The 17,289-nt window shown below is 39.4% G+C and overlaps 1 protein-coding gene across 1 annotated transcript in view; it reads right to left on the bottom strand.

Moving 5' to 3' along the window:
* The window catches only part of atrnl1a (attractin-like 1a), a 341,974-nt gene that overhangs the window by 271,327 nt on the left and 53,358 nt on the right, over nt 1–17,289 (bottom strand). Inside the window, exons 9-11 of the mRNA XM_080869803.1 lie at nt 15,531–15,777; nt 10,611–10,794; nt 7,485–7,639 (exon numbers count right to left, since the gene is read on the bottom strand). Of these exons, the coding sequence (XP_080725929.1) occupies nt 7,485–7,639; nt 10,611–10,794; nt 15,531–15,777 (586 nt within the window). The remainder of the gene's footprint in view (nt 1–7,484; nt 7,640–10,610; nt 10,795–15,530; nt 15,778–17,289) is intronic.

Here is a 17,289-nt window from a genome sequence, read left to right as displayed (position 1 = left end):
AATCCCTCTCTGGGTGAGAGGAGTCTGTTGCACCACAGTGAGGAAAGAAAGGAATTCCATGCGACACACTCCACACCGATATATGATGCTAGTGCAGCTTTTAGCTTGTCTAATTATCCCATTAAGCAAAAATGCAACTACTGAAACATAAACTATTTTGTTTCCTTAAACCAAGGCAATAGTAAACTGAACATCTTTTCGTTTTGGTCGGTTGTTCAGCACTAATTGGAATTCTTCATCCTGGACTGTAAGAAACTGATGCTGATATTTCCTTTCGGGTATTTAATTAATCAATTCCTTGAGAAACCTGGCACCACAACACTCTGTAGTGAAAGGAATCATTAGGGTTTTTTTTACTTAAAAAAAATAAATGCCCAAAAAACAAACGAAGAACAAATTTCAACTGCCAGTGTGTCAAAAAATATAATGTACTGTGCAAGGAACATGGTTACAACAGGGATGGAGTAATTCTGTAAAACTAAGAAGATATTTAAGATCAAGGTCGTAAACCAGATAAACCTCTACTAGAAAGAATAAGATATATGTCGAAACACAAATTTAAAAAATACATAAGTTGAACTAAAATATTTATATCAATATATTAATGTGTATGTTTTGTTTGCTATATTTGAACTTTCCTTTAATTTTTGGTCATTGACCACACACACACACACACACACACACAGTCAGTTTTATCTCCTTACATCACCTGGAGGATCCTAAAGACAGTCAGGTTTGAACTCTGTCTTTTGCTGATGAGCATCTATAAAATGTTCACTTCACTGTTTGTTGGTTTTTCCTGTTGGCTAAAAGATGCTTTCAGACAGTTCAGAACTCACTTTGCTTATTGCTGCAGGAGCTGCAGTTGAAAGAATAAGGCTAAAATTGTCCCACGCACATCTAAACAATATATTAATATAATGGAATACAGAATTGTATTCATGTGAGGTTGTTCTTTGTCTTAATGAAAGAACTGTGAAATTGATATTTCTATTAACTTACACAGCATCTGTCCTGGTTTCAAACAGATTAGAAGCCAGGACATTGTGCTAAATAATACTATACATGCAAAACTCTTCTCAAGCATTAGCTTTGTGTGTAGCAGCCGTGTCACTTTTAACCTGTAATATTTAGCCTTTTTGTATTTTTGCTGTAAAATGATAGTTTTATTTTCTTTGTAAATTATGCTGCTCTGATGCCAGCTCTCTTGGCCCTTTCCTGGCCTGACTTATCGAGTTAATAAGCCACCTTACGTGAGTGGTTAGTCTGATTGCTGAATTTAAAACCTCCAGCACTGTGTGGTCCTGGTTTCCTTAAATGTGCTTGCTGGCTTATGGCTTCCTACACCTGGTTCACCTTTGCTCAAGTTTTCCTTTTGCCTCCTCATTCCTCACAAACAATCTAGTCTTGCTCTCACCCAACTCAAAGTTCATTATTTGAACTTTCCATAAACTCATTTGAACCCTTACTCAGCGGTCACTTTGGCTCTCCCAGTTCTCTTAGCCAAACCTTGACATCCTTGCTTTGAAAGGGCTTCATTGCAGAAGATGCAGTCCATAACACTGGGGAGCCCGCTATAATGTGCAAGAAGAGAGCCACACTGGAAAACAGCCTGCAGCTGTCTCAGAATGTCATGACCCCCAAGTCGTACATTTTTGTAACACAGTGTATACTTCAGACTGTTCTCCCAAGAAAACAAACAGCACTGGTTGTTTAAGCAAATCCCAGAGCAGCCGGTGTTTGTATTCAGGGCAAAACCGTAAAACTGCCATTGAACTAAAACCTACTGTCACACACAGAAGAAAGAGCTAGTGAACAATAAAGTGTGGGTCGAAGTGTAGTTGTTTTTTGACACAGGAAACCTGTTTATACTGCCTCGGAGAACAAATAACATAATCATTCTTTACCTTAACCTAATTATTCATTTAACCAAAATAATTATCCAATGCTGACTCTTAACCAAAAAGTGTTCCCATCACAGATAGTGATGTTTACGGTTTTGTTTTTTGTTTTTGTTTTTTACTTCAAACCAAACCAACTGTTCAGTGTTTATGAAATTATCATATATTTCATGTCTGTGTTATAAACATAACCACTGGTTTTGAATGTTAGCAGCTTGTTGTATGGTTGTTAACTATTATTACTGCCATAGATATTACAAGTAGACAATCTGCAGGGCAGAGCCCAGAACTCAGTTATTACCTGATTTAATGGTGGTTGTTCCACTTCGGTGGACAGAAATAATGGGCAACGCGTTTTCACTTACACCAAACAACAGTCCCTTTAAGAGGCAGCGGGACTTCCAACGGTGGAATAAATGCCTCGAGTTTCAGTTTTTGCACAACGTTTGCAAAAACAACATGGTTATGGTTAGGAGAAAATCATAGCTTGAAAGCTCACTTTTCTAGTTACAACACTGAGGAGTGTTGGTTGCTTTCTATTTTGATCAAAGTCTAGTGAGCCAGCAAGCATATACTTAAGCTTTTACCTATGGAAACTCAAGCAGTCAGTTAGCCAAGCATAATATAATGATAACACTGGAAAAACTCTTGGTCCCCATCAGAACTGCTTGATGTACAAAATGCCTTTTATGTCACATTTGTACAAAGGACACATATGCAGTTTTAACAAAACTGTAATTATAAACAAAATATTATAGTAAACATTTTTATGCACAGCCTAACCATTGATTGCTATGGTTGGTCTTGACTGGTTGACGAATGATTGCTGAAAGTTGCTTGCTAGTGTCCAGGTGAAAATGGTCAACAATAGGTATACATGGCTCCGGTTAAAACCACTTGTAATAGCTTCCATCCCTCTAGTAGACTGCTGTGTTCATCCATAGTTCTCGTGGAGGAGTCTCGGCCTTGTGCAACTGAAGCTTTAGTTAGATTGCAGGTGCTGTGGAGGTTCGCCCGTCTGTTTAGGCTGATAGGTGCACGGCCCTAGTGTCACTGTGCAGGCCACAGCTACACCTTGGTGAAGCAAAATGAATACGAACCTAAAGCAACATGTGGGCCAGATTAAAATGTGCAAAGGCCCAGTTAAGTTACACACATGAGTAATATTTAAAAAACAAATAAATATTTGACTGCAACATATTATTTTCTCCAGCTGATGATCATTCATGTCATCATCTTTCCTCTTGGTTTTTCATTTTCCCACCTAAACTATAATGCAGCTTCTATCTGCCTCTCCGGTAAACTCAAGCTAGAAAACGGACAAATGTTGCAGGTGATAAAAGCAGTAATGAATAAATTATGATATTTATGAAGACAGGGGTGTTTGCACAGAGTTAAGGGACACGTAAATTCACACATTTATTGCAAGCGTTGATGGAGCGAAAACAGTATCTGAAACCATTTGGCTTTCACCTTCATTAAGATGGGGACGTTCTGTAAACCCATGCCTGATTGTTTATCACCTTTTATTTTGCCTTTTGTTCACAAGCTTATCATCATCTTCACCCTGGCACACCTTTAATGTCTTTAGGTAATTCTCTTTCACAAGTCCGCAGTGCTTCCATTCCCCTCCCTAAATCCCTACTTCATTTACTCTTTATTTCTCTTCCACTCCGTGTTCGTCCCTCTCTCCTTCTTTAGCACTATTCTCCTTTATTTCATCACCCTTCTCACACCTGCTACTCTAATATCAGCAGTCGCTTTTTTCCTGTTGTTCTGTAATTTACAGGAGTGACGAGAAATATGAAAGAGAGAGTGGGAAGGACGACAGATTTGGACAGTGGGCTGATATTTCCAAGTACAAAAAAGCATTTTAAAGCCCATTTTTATAAATTTAAAAGAAAATACTTGCAGCTTTCAACTACAACTCAAACACGGAATAGCTGAGCACATTAGCATTATAGGCAGACCTTCTGTCATGGCTGAAAGCACTCTAAGAAACACTCTAAACAACTCTTGAGAAACACTCTAAACAACTTGTCCGGAACTGTTTTTATCATTTAAGAAACATTTCTAAACTCAGACTGCTGGTGTCAAAAGCAGAACTTGAGATGATTCTTCATGCTTTTATCTCTTCTCGTTTGGATTATTGTAACTGTCTTTTTACGTATCTCAACAAATAAGCTCTCGATTGCCTTCAGTCTGTACAGAATGCAGCGGCAAGACTTAACTGGTACAAACAAGAAGTCACACATTACTCCAGTTTTGGCTTCTCTTCATTGGTTTCCAGCAAATTTTAGGGTTCATTTTAAAATTTTAGTTGTTTAGAGCTCTGCACGGTGAAGCTCCCCAGTATATCTCTGACCTGTTGAAACCTCATGCTTCATCCTGAGCACTTAGGTCTTCAGGTCAGAGGCTACTGGTGGTCCCACGTACTGGGTTTAAAACACGTGGGGATCGGGCTTTTCAGGCACTGGCACCTAGGCTGTGGAACTCTCTGCCGTTGTCTTTACGCTGTCTAGACTCTACTGACTCCTTTAAAAAGCAGCTGAAGACATTTTTATACAAATGGGTTTTTAATTAATTTTAACCTGTATGTCTGATCTTATTGTGAAGTACTTTGTGATTTTTATCTGTGAAATGTGCTATATAAATAAATTTTACTTACTTACTCTAAAAAGCTTCTTAGTGGATCTTAGTTTGAGAAGTTGCTGTCGAAGCAGTGGTTGAGATTTCTGGATAAAACTAAAGTTTTAGTTAAAGTGACAATACAACAGGTCATGACATCACTTGACAGGTTTCAAAGGACTATAATAAACCTGATCAGCAACTTTGAAAACAAGAGGAGAGCATCAACATCACCTACATAAAGATGGCGAAATAGATGAATAATTGGTCAAGTCTAGTGCTGGGTGTATGTAATTCTATGAATGCACTCAAAAAAATATTTAATCTGATTACATTTAACATTTGTGATGTGGATGTGGCCACCAACTTTCAGAGATAACAAGCTCCTGACCCTTACAAAAAAAGCTAGGTAAGCATTAGCATGTTTCATTTTCCCTGATATGAAAACTTGCTCATTTCACCCAGCGATGCCTAAACAATCTATAATTGCTGCTTCAATAAAATTGTTTTCCCAATTCTTGGCAGACCGTAAATTTAAAAAAAAAAAAAAAAAAAAAAAAAACATTCTAACTAACAATATTTAAAAATATAAAACTTTTTTCTACAATATATTTTTCCCAAGTATAATCCCTACATGATTTCCATTTAGACGTTTTAAGGCTCTGCTCCTTTTGTTCCGAGCTTTTAAATTCCAGCAACATCCCAACATACTGCACTGACATCTGTTCGATGAACTGTGGCTAAGCGGAAATTTTTAACATATTCTGCACCTCGAGAATATAATAAAACCTAAAAAGTATCTTAAATAAATAAACAAAGGGTCTCCATTGCCTCTCACTATTAGCGCCATGTGATTAGAAATCAGATTTGACAAGGTTAACCACCACACCCGAGGCTCTATGCCATGAATGTCTCACTCACACCCCTGATCACATAGTCAAAGAAACACTGATCAGTATAAGAACTGGCAGACGATTATTCTGAATGACTTTTTTTTGCAGTAAAACAATTATTTCACCACTAACAGACACTGGCAAGCATTGCTGACCTTACATGCAGATAAATATACAGTTAAAGAACCACCATCACCAACATGCTGCTTTTTCCTGTTCATGTTTCACTTTCACTCGATTTTTTTCAGCACCTTTTGCATAAATATTCGCACATCTTTATCGTTTCCTCCTTCTTTCTGTTAATCTATCTACTGCACACTGTTTCCTCCTGTGAAGAGCAGAACTAATCTACATCTTCCTCACCTGAAGCCCCTTTCATTATTGTCTCTCTCTATCCCTGTCAAGGGCTGTTAATGTTCCCATACCATCTGGTTGATGGTGTAACTGGTTAGCCTATAATGGGATCCTTAATCATCAATACTCCATACCTATACTGCAGTGTTCGCAACCTTACACAGTCTTGGTTTCTTTCTTACTGTCTCTTCTGGCTGCAAGAATATTTTTAGCTTGTTTTTAGGTCTGTCACAGCGCAGTAACGTTGCAGCTTCCTCTATGTACTATTAAGGGCATTTCAACATGCTGTTGCTGCACAAATTGGATTCACACCAGGAAATCGCTTCCAAATACCATATGCATGTGTGTTTCTTTTTAGAAGAAAGCACTCTAAATGACTAATAAGAACAAATAAATACTACATAAAGCTTGATGGTCAGGATGAGTTGAATATTATGCTTATGAGTGGCTAGTGAATGGAACTGCCCTGCAGATAATATCACCTGTGAATACAGAATATAAATATGTAGAATGCTTATAATAATACCAGAACTGAGAGCAAACCAAGGCTTATCGTACATAAGATATAGAACATCATTTAAAAACATGTTTTCCTTGCAAGCAGGAGCACTCAGAGTGTAGATGTGAGGTTAAAGCATCCCCTTTTAGTCAACTACAAGTCATGGTTAGAAGCAGCAGGCAATTTTATATGTAGAAAAGTAGGCACGAGGCAAATCTGGCCTTTTAACAGCAACAGATGGAAGTGGAAGGACAAAAGAAAAAAAAAATCAAAGAGAAAACCCCAAAAAGTGAAATTAATTTTTTAAAAGAGAGATAAAAACACCATGTTGTTACCCAGTGGTGATTTTGAAGCTTGGTTTTTAAACTCTGACTTGAATATTTTGACTGTCATCATCTTAATTTTTTGAACATACAAAAAGCGGCTCTGAAAACAGACACACTGCACACTTGTGGCTTGGCAGAGCTCTATATTAAAGCATATTCTACTTTCTGCTTTACTCACAACAGGACCATATTTACAAAATAAACATGTCAATTTTTTGGAAACCAGAGGAGTCGCCCCCTGCTGGTAGTGGGGGGGGAAATTATTGTTTACGGTACTTCTGAATTAGCTTCACTTTTGAGACTCAGACGCTACAGCCACCTATTATATACAGTTTACTGTAGAAACTGAATGTTTTGGTTCCAAGTAGTATTATATCAAATTAACAGAAAATAGGAAATCTATCTGAAAAGACATTCTGTGAATTCCATCCAGATCACTCAATGAAAGGACCTATTTTCCAGCCTTAGAGGAAGAATTAAATAAATGAAAGCACCTTTAGATGTTCCAGTTATTAATCAATAATAACTAATACCATCAGGCAGGCATATAATTTATCACAAATTAACTCAAAAACAAGGAGTGCAGCAAAAACTATATCTCACTGTCTTATCTGCCTGTGAGAAGAGACGGTGAAATATACCCACAGACGCCTTATCTTAACATTATTAAGTCAGTTTTGGATTACATGAAGATACAAAAGACCCTGGCATGACTAAATCCACATGAGAACTCTGGAGAGGTGTTTAGCTGGAACAACCTACCTGCCAAGTGGCTGACCTTTAATAGCTGTGCACAAGAAAACTGGTGTTCACACCAACATTTGCTTCAAAATCTAGCATCCACCCATGTGAAAGTGTCTGTTTATATGTGACTTGTTCTTACCAATATCATAAGCCAGAAAGTCTGCAGAGAAACACTTGGCTCCGTTGCTCAGAGATGTGTCATTGTGAGTGTTTCCCCCAAAAACCAGCATTGTGCCACTCAGCAGCACCGCCGAGTGGAGGTACCGTGCCAAACCACTCTCCTTGAGGATTAACCTGCGTGCACACACAAACACACACCCACACAGAGTTGGGTTAATCAGCAATGTGAGGCACGTCAGGAAAGCATCAATTTGTCAGCTATGCGTGTGTCTGCGTGACATGTGTGTCCATAGATGCATGTACTGCAACTGATGGCATCTGTCTCAGGTTGTGACCTGGCCTGTGGTGACTGCCCTTCATACCAACTGTTCTTTCACAGGAGACACGCACACACACACACACACACACACACACACACACACACACACACACGACATTGTAGGGGGTCTCAGTCTGTGGTGTCCAATCTCTCTGAGGTCAAAGGTTGTAAAGTAGAGAACAACTGCAGTGTCTATCTGTGGCTAATTTACTGCAGCAATGCTGATTTTCTGCCCTGCCTTCAACTGATTTAAATCTTCTCATACAGAAACTAGACCCCTTCATGTCAGACTTTTTATATGTACGAGCAGCGTCATTATCTCTATTGTGAAAAGGCAACGACTACTCAGAACATACTTTAAATATGGTATTGAAACAGCGACCTGGAATGGAAGTCATATTTATTGATTCTAAAATATTGACAAAAAACAAACAAAAAAACCCCAAAACAAAACAAACGTCTACTTCTAAGAGCTTGAAATATCTTTATATTAAAAACATTTTTATCAAACAAAAAATACATTTGTAATTTAACAAATCCAATTAAGGTAAAATTGCCAATAAATGTAAATATCTCACACCATTACAAGGTTATAAAAATGTAAAATCAAGCATAATGAATATAGAAAAAGCCAACAATCAAGCAAACCAAAGACTAGGTGTTGGAATAGCTACCAAACTCTTTAGGATATTTTTTAGAGGCTTCTACACTCCCAGGGATGCAAAAATCATCAAGCTTTAGTGTTTTTTCAAGGTTATTCAATTGACCAGGGTGAAAAATAAGAGAAGGCAGTTCTCCAGGTTTGAGCAAATCCTGGGTTACCTGTAGAGCAGCCATCTACAGGGAGCAAACACGAGAAAAGATGGGGAAAAAGCTACTGTAGAGCTGTACAGAAGCAAAATGTGCTGTCGTCCAACAGTTTGGAATAGGAGTTAAACTGACCAGTATATGTGACAAATTTAATGGCTACAGATCAGTTGGAAACCACTAACATATAGATGTCATGTAGAAAAGATTGTCATGCTGTGGGATGCCTGTCAGAAGCTTTACACTGACAGAGGCCAGATGATCTTTACATTGGTAGGGAGAAGTATAAATCAGTGGAACACCCAGGGATGTGTCAGTCTGGGAATTTCATCAGTCCAAGAGCTCAAGTGACACTCGACTCCAACAACACATTCCAGCTGGAAAGTGAGAGGCACAGAGAGATTGCATGCACATGTGAGCATTTGTTAATGTATGCCTACTTGTGTGTCCACTGTCCACATGTATATTAAAAGATGTTAAGAGCACGATAGAGCCCAGCATCCACTTTCACCAATCCATCTGTCAGAGTTCATCTGAGGTCAAAGCTCCTGGCAGATCCTGGCATTCTCACTCCAGTCTCCTCTTTCTGACAGGAACTTGGTGATTTTCCTTCCTCAGAAAGAGTTTGTGTATATTTAAAGTGATTACACAGAACTATTAATATTATCACATTAACTAGTTATTAAGTCAGCTTTTATGCAGACTCTCTTTTATCCTCTAAGACATGAGGCTACAATAAATTATCATATTTTCACTACTATTATTAAGAACTCTTATTAAACATGTTTTTTTATTATATGGTGAAACATTTCTATATTAAGCTGTGATGTAAACAGTACAATATCTTTATAATAACAGGCTTATTTGCAAACACACCGCTGTTGCATTCACAAATTTATCTTGGTCTGTGTAACAAAGTTGCTAAATTCAATGATTTCAGCCTCAACGTTTAACAAAGGTAAATAGGACCATATCAAAGGTAAATACACCCATTGTGAAGAACTGTTCCTCAAGGGATACTCTTGTTTCTGGCACATTATGATTTTGCATAAATTTCTGTTATGAAAATCTCTCCTTCATGCAAGTCCTCTAAAGGCTGCAAGAATGCATGAATAATGTCTAAAAGGCAACAGGGTGGAAGTAATGTTTTAATCATCTCAGAGTGACTAATGACATCAGGAAAAGTCAGGAAAAGCAGCAGGGTTAAAAAGAACAAAATCATTATCTGTAATGTAAAGAAGAACATTTTAATGGAAACACCTGCAGCTTTAAAACTGCAGTACGTGAACAGGCCGGGGACACGAGCTGACCAACATCTACTTTTGGTAAATTGCATGTGAATCAAAACACGATTACAGTGGAGTGATGTTTGAGCTGTGATTTGTTGGATTTCAATTAACTTTAAAACATGTTTGAATATTTATGCTGGTTCTGTGAGCCTGTCCAGGATGCACCCTGCCTATGATCTAAACTAAGGGTTGACCTTTTTTGCAGCCAGTGAGGACATTTTCTTAAGACACCAACATAATATAAACACTACTTTTGATAGCTTGGGTATATTTCACATATTTCTAAACACACACCAGCTATTAAGCTGAGCCAAGCCATGTAGCAGCAAGAACCTTGCTGCAAACTCACAGAAGTGAGTGATTTCATAACAGAGTGCATGGAGTGCATGGTGTGCTATGGCCAAAAGATAATGAGGGAAAGAGTAATGGACTCATTTCACTTGTGTTATTGATGTAATTCAGTCACAGGCACTATGTAGTCCCTGCACCCCAATTAGAGAACCACTCACCTCGTGCATGATGGGATTGGTCAAACCTCTGTATAGCCCTGAACACGGCAAACAGCTAAACTGGAGTTACCATGATTCAGACAGCTGTTATGTTTACTATGGACATCAAAGTAAATTTCTTTTTCTTTTTTTTGATGCTGAAGAAATCATATCCATTTAGCATTAAAAAGAAATGTTTGCAATTTTAAAAAAAATCCATAGTACTGTTAATGTGCTCTCACCATGTTCTTGTGTGGACGTGGTAGCGGTACATGTGGTCCACCAGGCCGTATTTGTTGTTATTTAGTGCCTTGTATCCCCCGTGGACAAACACACAGCCACTGGCTTCATCATACACGCTGCTGTGACCGTAACCTCCCTGGACCACTGCACCTCCGGAAGACACAACCTGCCACGAGTTAGACCCTGAGACACAAACAAACAGGGAGGGGGGAGAGAGAGGGGCTGATTAATGGAGTGCACCCCTGTGGAAAGATCAAAGTTGATCACTTAAAATGTTTTTTTATGCTTTGGCAAGTTTGGCTTTTCACTGTGCTTGCCAAAAAGCAAAGCAGTTTTTATTCCAGAGGTGATATAAAGCAAAGAGAGGAGAGAGCGAGCCAAACAGGGAGCGAGGCCACAGAAAATTAGAGTTTCTTCAGTTTAAAAGCGGCCTTTCAAAGAGCCAAGATTAATTCAGGTGCATAAAAAAATGATTTTAAAAATGGGCAGGGGTTACGTCATCAGATAAACCCCAATAAATAAAAGAAAGTAAACAAAGCCTAAGAAGAATTTTCTGAGACCAAGCGTAGTATCAAAAATAGAGACAGAAAAGGGAGGAGAGAGTGCATTTGAACTGAAACTGCTCATGATTCTTTCAAAATCTGAGAATGACGATTTCAAAAAAAAGAAACACAAATCTGAACACTCCACAAACTTTGTACAAAAAGGAAAATGGAAACACTTTAAAATTACAAATCATAATAACTGCATTCCTTCATAGTAACATCACAGCGAGAGCCATAAAAGACAATTCAGAGAAAGCCGATCTATTTGGTATTGTGGATGGTTATTACACCAAAGCTAAATTAATTTCAAAGTTCTAAGATATTTGGAGGCAAAATAAAATAAAACGAAAATAAAATGCCTCATTTTTATGCTCCATGCAATATTTCATGTCACTAACTTTGTGCCTTTTTCATGTCACAGATCATGCTTTGCCCGCTCTGTACCTTCCTGCAGGCATCTCTGGCTCCAGAGCTGAATGTTTCAGGTCAGCGGTTACCAGCTCACCAACATGCCCTCTGTTTATTGTTATATTGTTTGTTGTCTGTCGTTTATGCTCTTTTTTTAGTCTTTGCTTTTCCCTCATCCCATCAGGTTACACCAGATGGCCACGCACCCCAAGTCTTTTTTTTTTTAATGATTAAACTTTCAAGTTTTTCTGAGGTTCTGCTTGAAAAGGACATGCCCAAAGTGAACTGACCATTTCTCCGCAATTACAAACTGTGTGGTATCAAACTAAAGTTAACACTTGTGAGACTTCAGAGGTGTAAGCATCACAGCAGATGCCACTGTGTCAAAGTAACTGAGGGTACAACACAGCAAACTATGAGGGAGTTTTTCCTGGCCTGGCCTCTTATAGCATATAACCCCCTTGAAAATATGCAGCAGTGGATCAAAAATGGAAGAAAACCATATATGAGAATTACCTGTGAAAAGATCGATGCTGCTTAAGTGAAACTGAGCAAAGTTAAAGAGAGCACTTTGCAGTTACTTTGCATACTATATGCGTTGTTTGTTTTGCAAGTGTTGACGGGGAAGAATAGAAGAGGAATTGTTTTTGTGGATCTAGAGAAAGCATTGATGTACGTGAGGGTGGTGTAGGACATGTATGAGCACAGTGAGACAGTGGTGAGGTGTGCAGTTAGACTGAAAGATGGGTTCAAGTGGGGGTGGGATTACATCAGTGCTTTGAGCCCTTTCTTGTTTGCAGTGGTGATGGACAGATTGACAGATGAGGTCAGGCAGGCGTCTCTGTGGACTATGTTTGCAGATGACATTGTGATCTGTGGGCAGCAGGCACAGGAGAGTCCAGAGAGGTAAAGACATGCACTTGAGAGAAGAGGAATGAAGGTAAGTAGAAGAAAAACAGAATGCATGTGTATGAGAGGTAGACAGGTGTAACAGTGAAGCTGCAAGGACCAGAGGCCACGAAGGCAGATGTGCAGAGGAGGGATAGTGAATATATTGGAAAAAAGGATTTTGAATATGGAGTTGTCAAGAAGACAAAGAAAATTAATGATTGTAGTGAAAGACATGCTAAGAGTTGGTGAGACAGAGTGGATGCTAGAGATAAGGTCCTGATGGTAGCAGCCAGAAGAACAAAATTGCTGTATTTTTGTTGTATATTTTTAGCAGGGACGCGGAAAGTTTGTTTCATCTTTTAGACCAGAGTTTCTCGTCTTATATATTAATATTGACATCAGTCTTGAAATGATTTAGCAGCCTGTCGATCTGATTTCTCTTTGCTAATGACAGCATTTTGCCCAAAAAAAAGCTTCACTGAACTATACTCAATTGAGAAAGGAAAAATGACAGGAGAAAAGAAAGCCGGCGAGCAACTGACAGCCGACCACACACCTGGAGTGGAAAAAAATAGCATAAAAGAACAAGAGAAACAGGGGTAGGAGGAAAGGCAGCACTGAAGTGACGACAAGAAAGGAGAAGGTCAACTCTTATCACATCTCTCACAGCTAATTGCTGTGAACCCGCTTCTCCGAGTGGTCATTAAATCCTTTTACCTCATATTTTACACTTCGCTTCGACTCCCCCTCTGTTCATTTCCACACTACACTGACTCCTTCTTGCTCCTTCTGAAGCCTAATGATGCTCAGTGCAGACTTACGTTGTGACACTGTCAGAGAAAGAGGAAGGAGGGAATCGATGGAGGTGGGTGAAGATGAAAGTGATAGACGTTTGAGTGGAGATAAGGAAGGAAGAAGGTGAGGCAGAGGAGCACACAGTGATGTGGACAGAGGGGGAAGAGATGACAGAGGGGGTCAGAAGCTGAGGCTGGCAGGTGAAAAGAAAAATACAGAGGGAGATTTTAAAAAAGAAAGAAAGCATGTGAGGAGCAAATGAAAGAGTGCAGAGGGAGGGATGGGAGAGGGGGAGAAAAAAAAATCAAGATGACAAGGAGGTACAGGAGTGAGGGGATGCAGCGGATTCATTAATCACCGTCTTCTCCCAGACAATCCAGCCTAGGTGCCACCTCTTCTTAATGACCACGCTCTGTGCACTGGTGTGTGTAAAGATTGTGTGGCTGCACACACCTCTGCTTTTCAGTCTGTGCATCTTGCGGGAAGTGTGTAAATATGTGTATGCTTGTGTGTTTTCCTCTCCAGAATTATTTAAACATTTGGTTCTAGCGCCATCAGCTGGTGTACAACATTACAATACCGCCATCTTCTATACAGCCATAAAGACACGGAGTCAGATATACACTGATGATAAATGCAATATCAACATTATTTTAAAAGCATGTGAAAGCGATGCTACACAGACAAAACTATAGCAGTAAACTTGCTTTGGAGAAGATTTTTTCAACCTGAAAAACTAGAACCATCCACCCATTTCCTCAGGGCCTCAGCCAACCAGGGTTACGGTGTGGCTTTAGTCCACACAGTTAACTTTGCAAGCTCACATTCATCTATCACAGACAGAATAAAATCAGTAATCAGTCATACATGGACTGTTAGAGTAAACTCCTCATAAAACCTTTCTGCTATCAGGGAGCAGCACTTAGCCTGCAACTGTGCAAAACTGCATTCTTCAAGAAAAATCTTCTAATGTAGTCGGTGTTTTAAATTCAACCAGAGAAGCTTGGGGAAGTATGGCTCACAGACACAAAGCTGAGACTAAGAGATTTCAGGGCCTGTGCGTGTTGTACTTCTCAGTTTTTAGATAGTCTGGCTTGATGTTTTTCTCCAGTCATTTTAGTCTTTAGGCCACGATTGTGTTCAAAACAAACTGAAATGAAACACAAGGCTGTTTATCACATATCTGACTATTGTGTGGTAATTACATTATACTCCACTATGTACTACAACAGCATGTATACTGTACAGTACAATGTTATTGTAAATTGTACAAAAGCAGTGTCAAACCGGAAACAAATGCCAATTGCAAATCACTCCATTCACAAGAATATGAATATGGATGTATTTTGCTCATTGTCTTCTTATTCTGGCTTCATTTATTGGATTTTATTGTTGTGCCATGCATAAAACAACACGCCCAGCCCAGATAGATTGCAACAAAGCATTACATAGCCAGAAAGCAAAGCCAGGGTAGCAGCATAACCTTTAAGCAAAGACTGCTAACCTATAAACACCAGAATTATTAAAGCACCCATTTTATTCTGTCATCACCAGTGTGCCACAAACATTTCTGAATTGTTAAAGGACATTTAATTAAACCTAGACTTTAATGTCTTTTTAACTTATCACTATAACAACAAAGAAGAAAATTCAACACGTTCTCATCTTCTCTTAATTCACAGAATTCACACAACCTGTAGTCCTCGTGCTTTTAAAACTGCTCACTTCAAGGACAAGTGGAAGTATTCTTACTGACAACTATTGAATTTATGACATTAGACTTCTTGATAGATTTGCAGTAACATAGGTCCACTAGATTTTCTTTGCAGTTAAAAAATACTGTCTCTTTACTATGTCTTTACTTTTTCTGGAACAAGACACTTTAGCTTCAGTCATCAGTCAGTCAGTCTTTTTTACCATAAGCCTTTCTACCGGTTGGGTGCCCCTCCTCTGGCTTCCATAAGTGCAGAATCCCCTCCTCACATAAGCTATTACTATATGAGAGTTCAGAGCAGTCAGAAGCTTTTGTCACTGCTTGAAACTTTGTCCACATTTGACATGAACATCCAATGGTAGAAGGAAGCAAAAGGAAAAAATGGCTTTCCTTTTACTTGCACCTAAAAGCACCTAATTACGGTCCAACCAGTTCAAGAAATGTTCTACAGAAAATATCAGCAGTTTTTGATGGTTTCTTGTGTCCAGCTTACATCAGTGAAAACCAACTGAAAAGTCTCTAAAGGACGATGATATTTTTGCACATCGTTCAGCAAGCACACTTACTGATGTTGTACTCTTGCACTTTATTGATGTAGCTGTAGATTGGTGAGTAGCCGAAAATGATGAGCATCACTGGCTCGCCATTGGCCAGCTCCACCACGTGCGCCATGTGTCCCTCCAGGGCATAAGGAGGTGGCGGGACTGGTTTCCGTAACGACCAGGTACGCCTGGGGATGTTGAACACCCACATCTCATCTGTCACATTAGCAGGACCTGCTTCCAACTTCCCGCCAAACATGTAGATGTCATCCTACACAAGGGAAACACGAGGCAGATTTCGTATTAGAGTGATGTGATGTTTGTGGAAGTGTTATGAAGTTTTGCCTGAGCTCTAATATCTAATCACATTTGAGCAGTCTGCAGACCTTCTGATGGGCCCCCTGGTTGTCTGATAGTAATAAGACTTCAGAGTTCTTACCACCCCCATCATGATAATGAGAAATGTCTTCTGCAGCAAAAGACAGCACTGTGTTCAACAAAGACAAAACATCCAGACATTGATTCAATCAATATGTTTTTAATATTATTACTGATCTTTCACCACTTTGTGGGGATTGCAGTAAACTAGTGACCTGAATAAAACTGATCATCTTGCTTCAACTTTTTGCTGCGTGATCTTCAGGGGTGCACCTCGATCATCCATAACATCGTGACCAATTGCCTAATACTGTGTTGGTCCCCCTTTTAGCTGCCAAAACTGCCCTGACCCATCAAGGCATGGACTCCACTAAACCCCTGCAGGTATCCTGTGGTATCTGGCGCCAAGATGTTAGCAACAGATCCTTAAATTGTGGAAGTTGCAAAGTTGGACCTCTTTGGATTGGACTTGTTCGTCCAGCACGTTCGACTCGTCTGTTGGATCAGACAACGCAGGCCAGCCTTCAGTCTTGGCTGCCCATCACCCAGTCTCTGGTTCACCACTGCTCTTTCCTTGGACCACTTTTGATTCATACAGAACACCGAGAAAATCTCACAAGAGCTGCAGTTTTGGAGTTGCTTCCACCCAGTCGTCTTTCATGACATTTTGGCCCTTTCCAAAACCATTAAAATCCTTATGCTTGCCCAATCTTCCTGCTCCCACTCACTAACAGGTGCCACGATGAAGACGTAATCAGTGTTATAAACTTTACCTGCCAGTGCCCATAATGTTATGCCTGATTAGTGTACATGTTACACCCTGACAGTATCACTACAAGCCCAAATAAGGACCCCAAAAACCTGCTGTACACTTCTGGTGCCATAAAACAGAAAACACCACAGCTCCTTTAAAGATCCGAGTTTACTTAGTGGCATAAGGAGGAACTTGATAACATTAGGCAGGTGGTTCTAATATGGCGTCTGTTAGCATCAGCTAATAAAATCACTTGTCTTTGCAGGTGCTGCTGCAGGAGCACTTAGCTGCTGTGAACCTTTCAAGAACAGCTATTAATGCATTTTATACTGACAAACACCTTTGGCACAGTAAATATTTAGTCAGTAACTGTAAATATGAATATATTAATCATAATAGCTGTAAATGAAAAAAAAAACAAAAACTGTGGGCTGTTCTTTTTTGCAGCCTTACACCTTGTCATGCACCCATCAGCCATCGTGTGATTCCCATCTGCCAAACATAATCACCTAAAATAGTGAGTAACCAAAAATACCAGTGTGAAACTAAAGGGTGAGAGGTGAAGACATGAGTGTCTCATGAAAAAAACAAAAGCACGTCTGCTTTGTCCTCAAGTCAAAGACGTTTCAAAAGAAACTCTGCCGATGGAGC

The sequence above is a fragment of the Rhamphochromis sp. 'chilingali' genome, assembly GCF_963969265.1.
Source record: "Rhamphochromis sp. 'chilingali' genome assembly, chromosome: 20".
NCBI lineage: Eukaryota > Metazoa > Chordata > Actinopteri > Cichliformes > Cichlidae > Rhamphochromis > Rhamphochromis sp. 'chilingali'.
The sequence above is the reverse complement of the archived record's forward strand: the minus strand, read 5'-3'. Positions and strand labels throughout refer to the sequence as shown.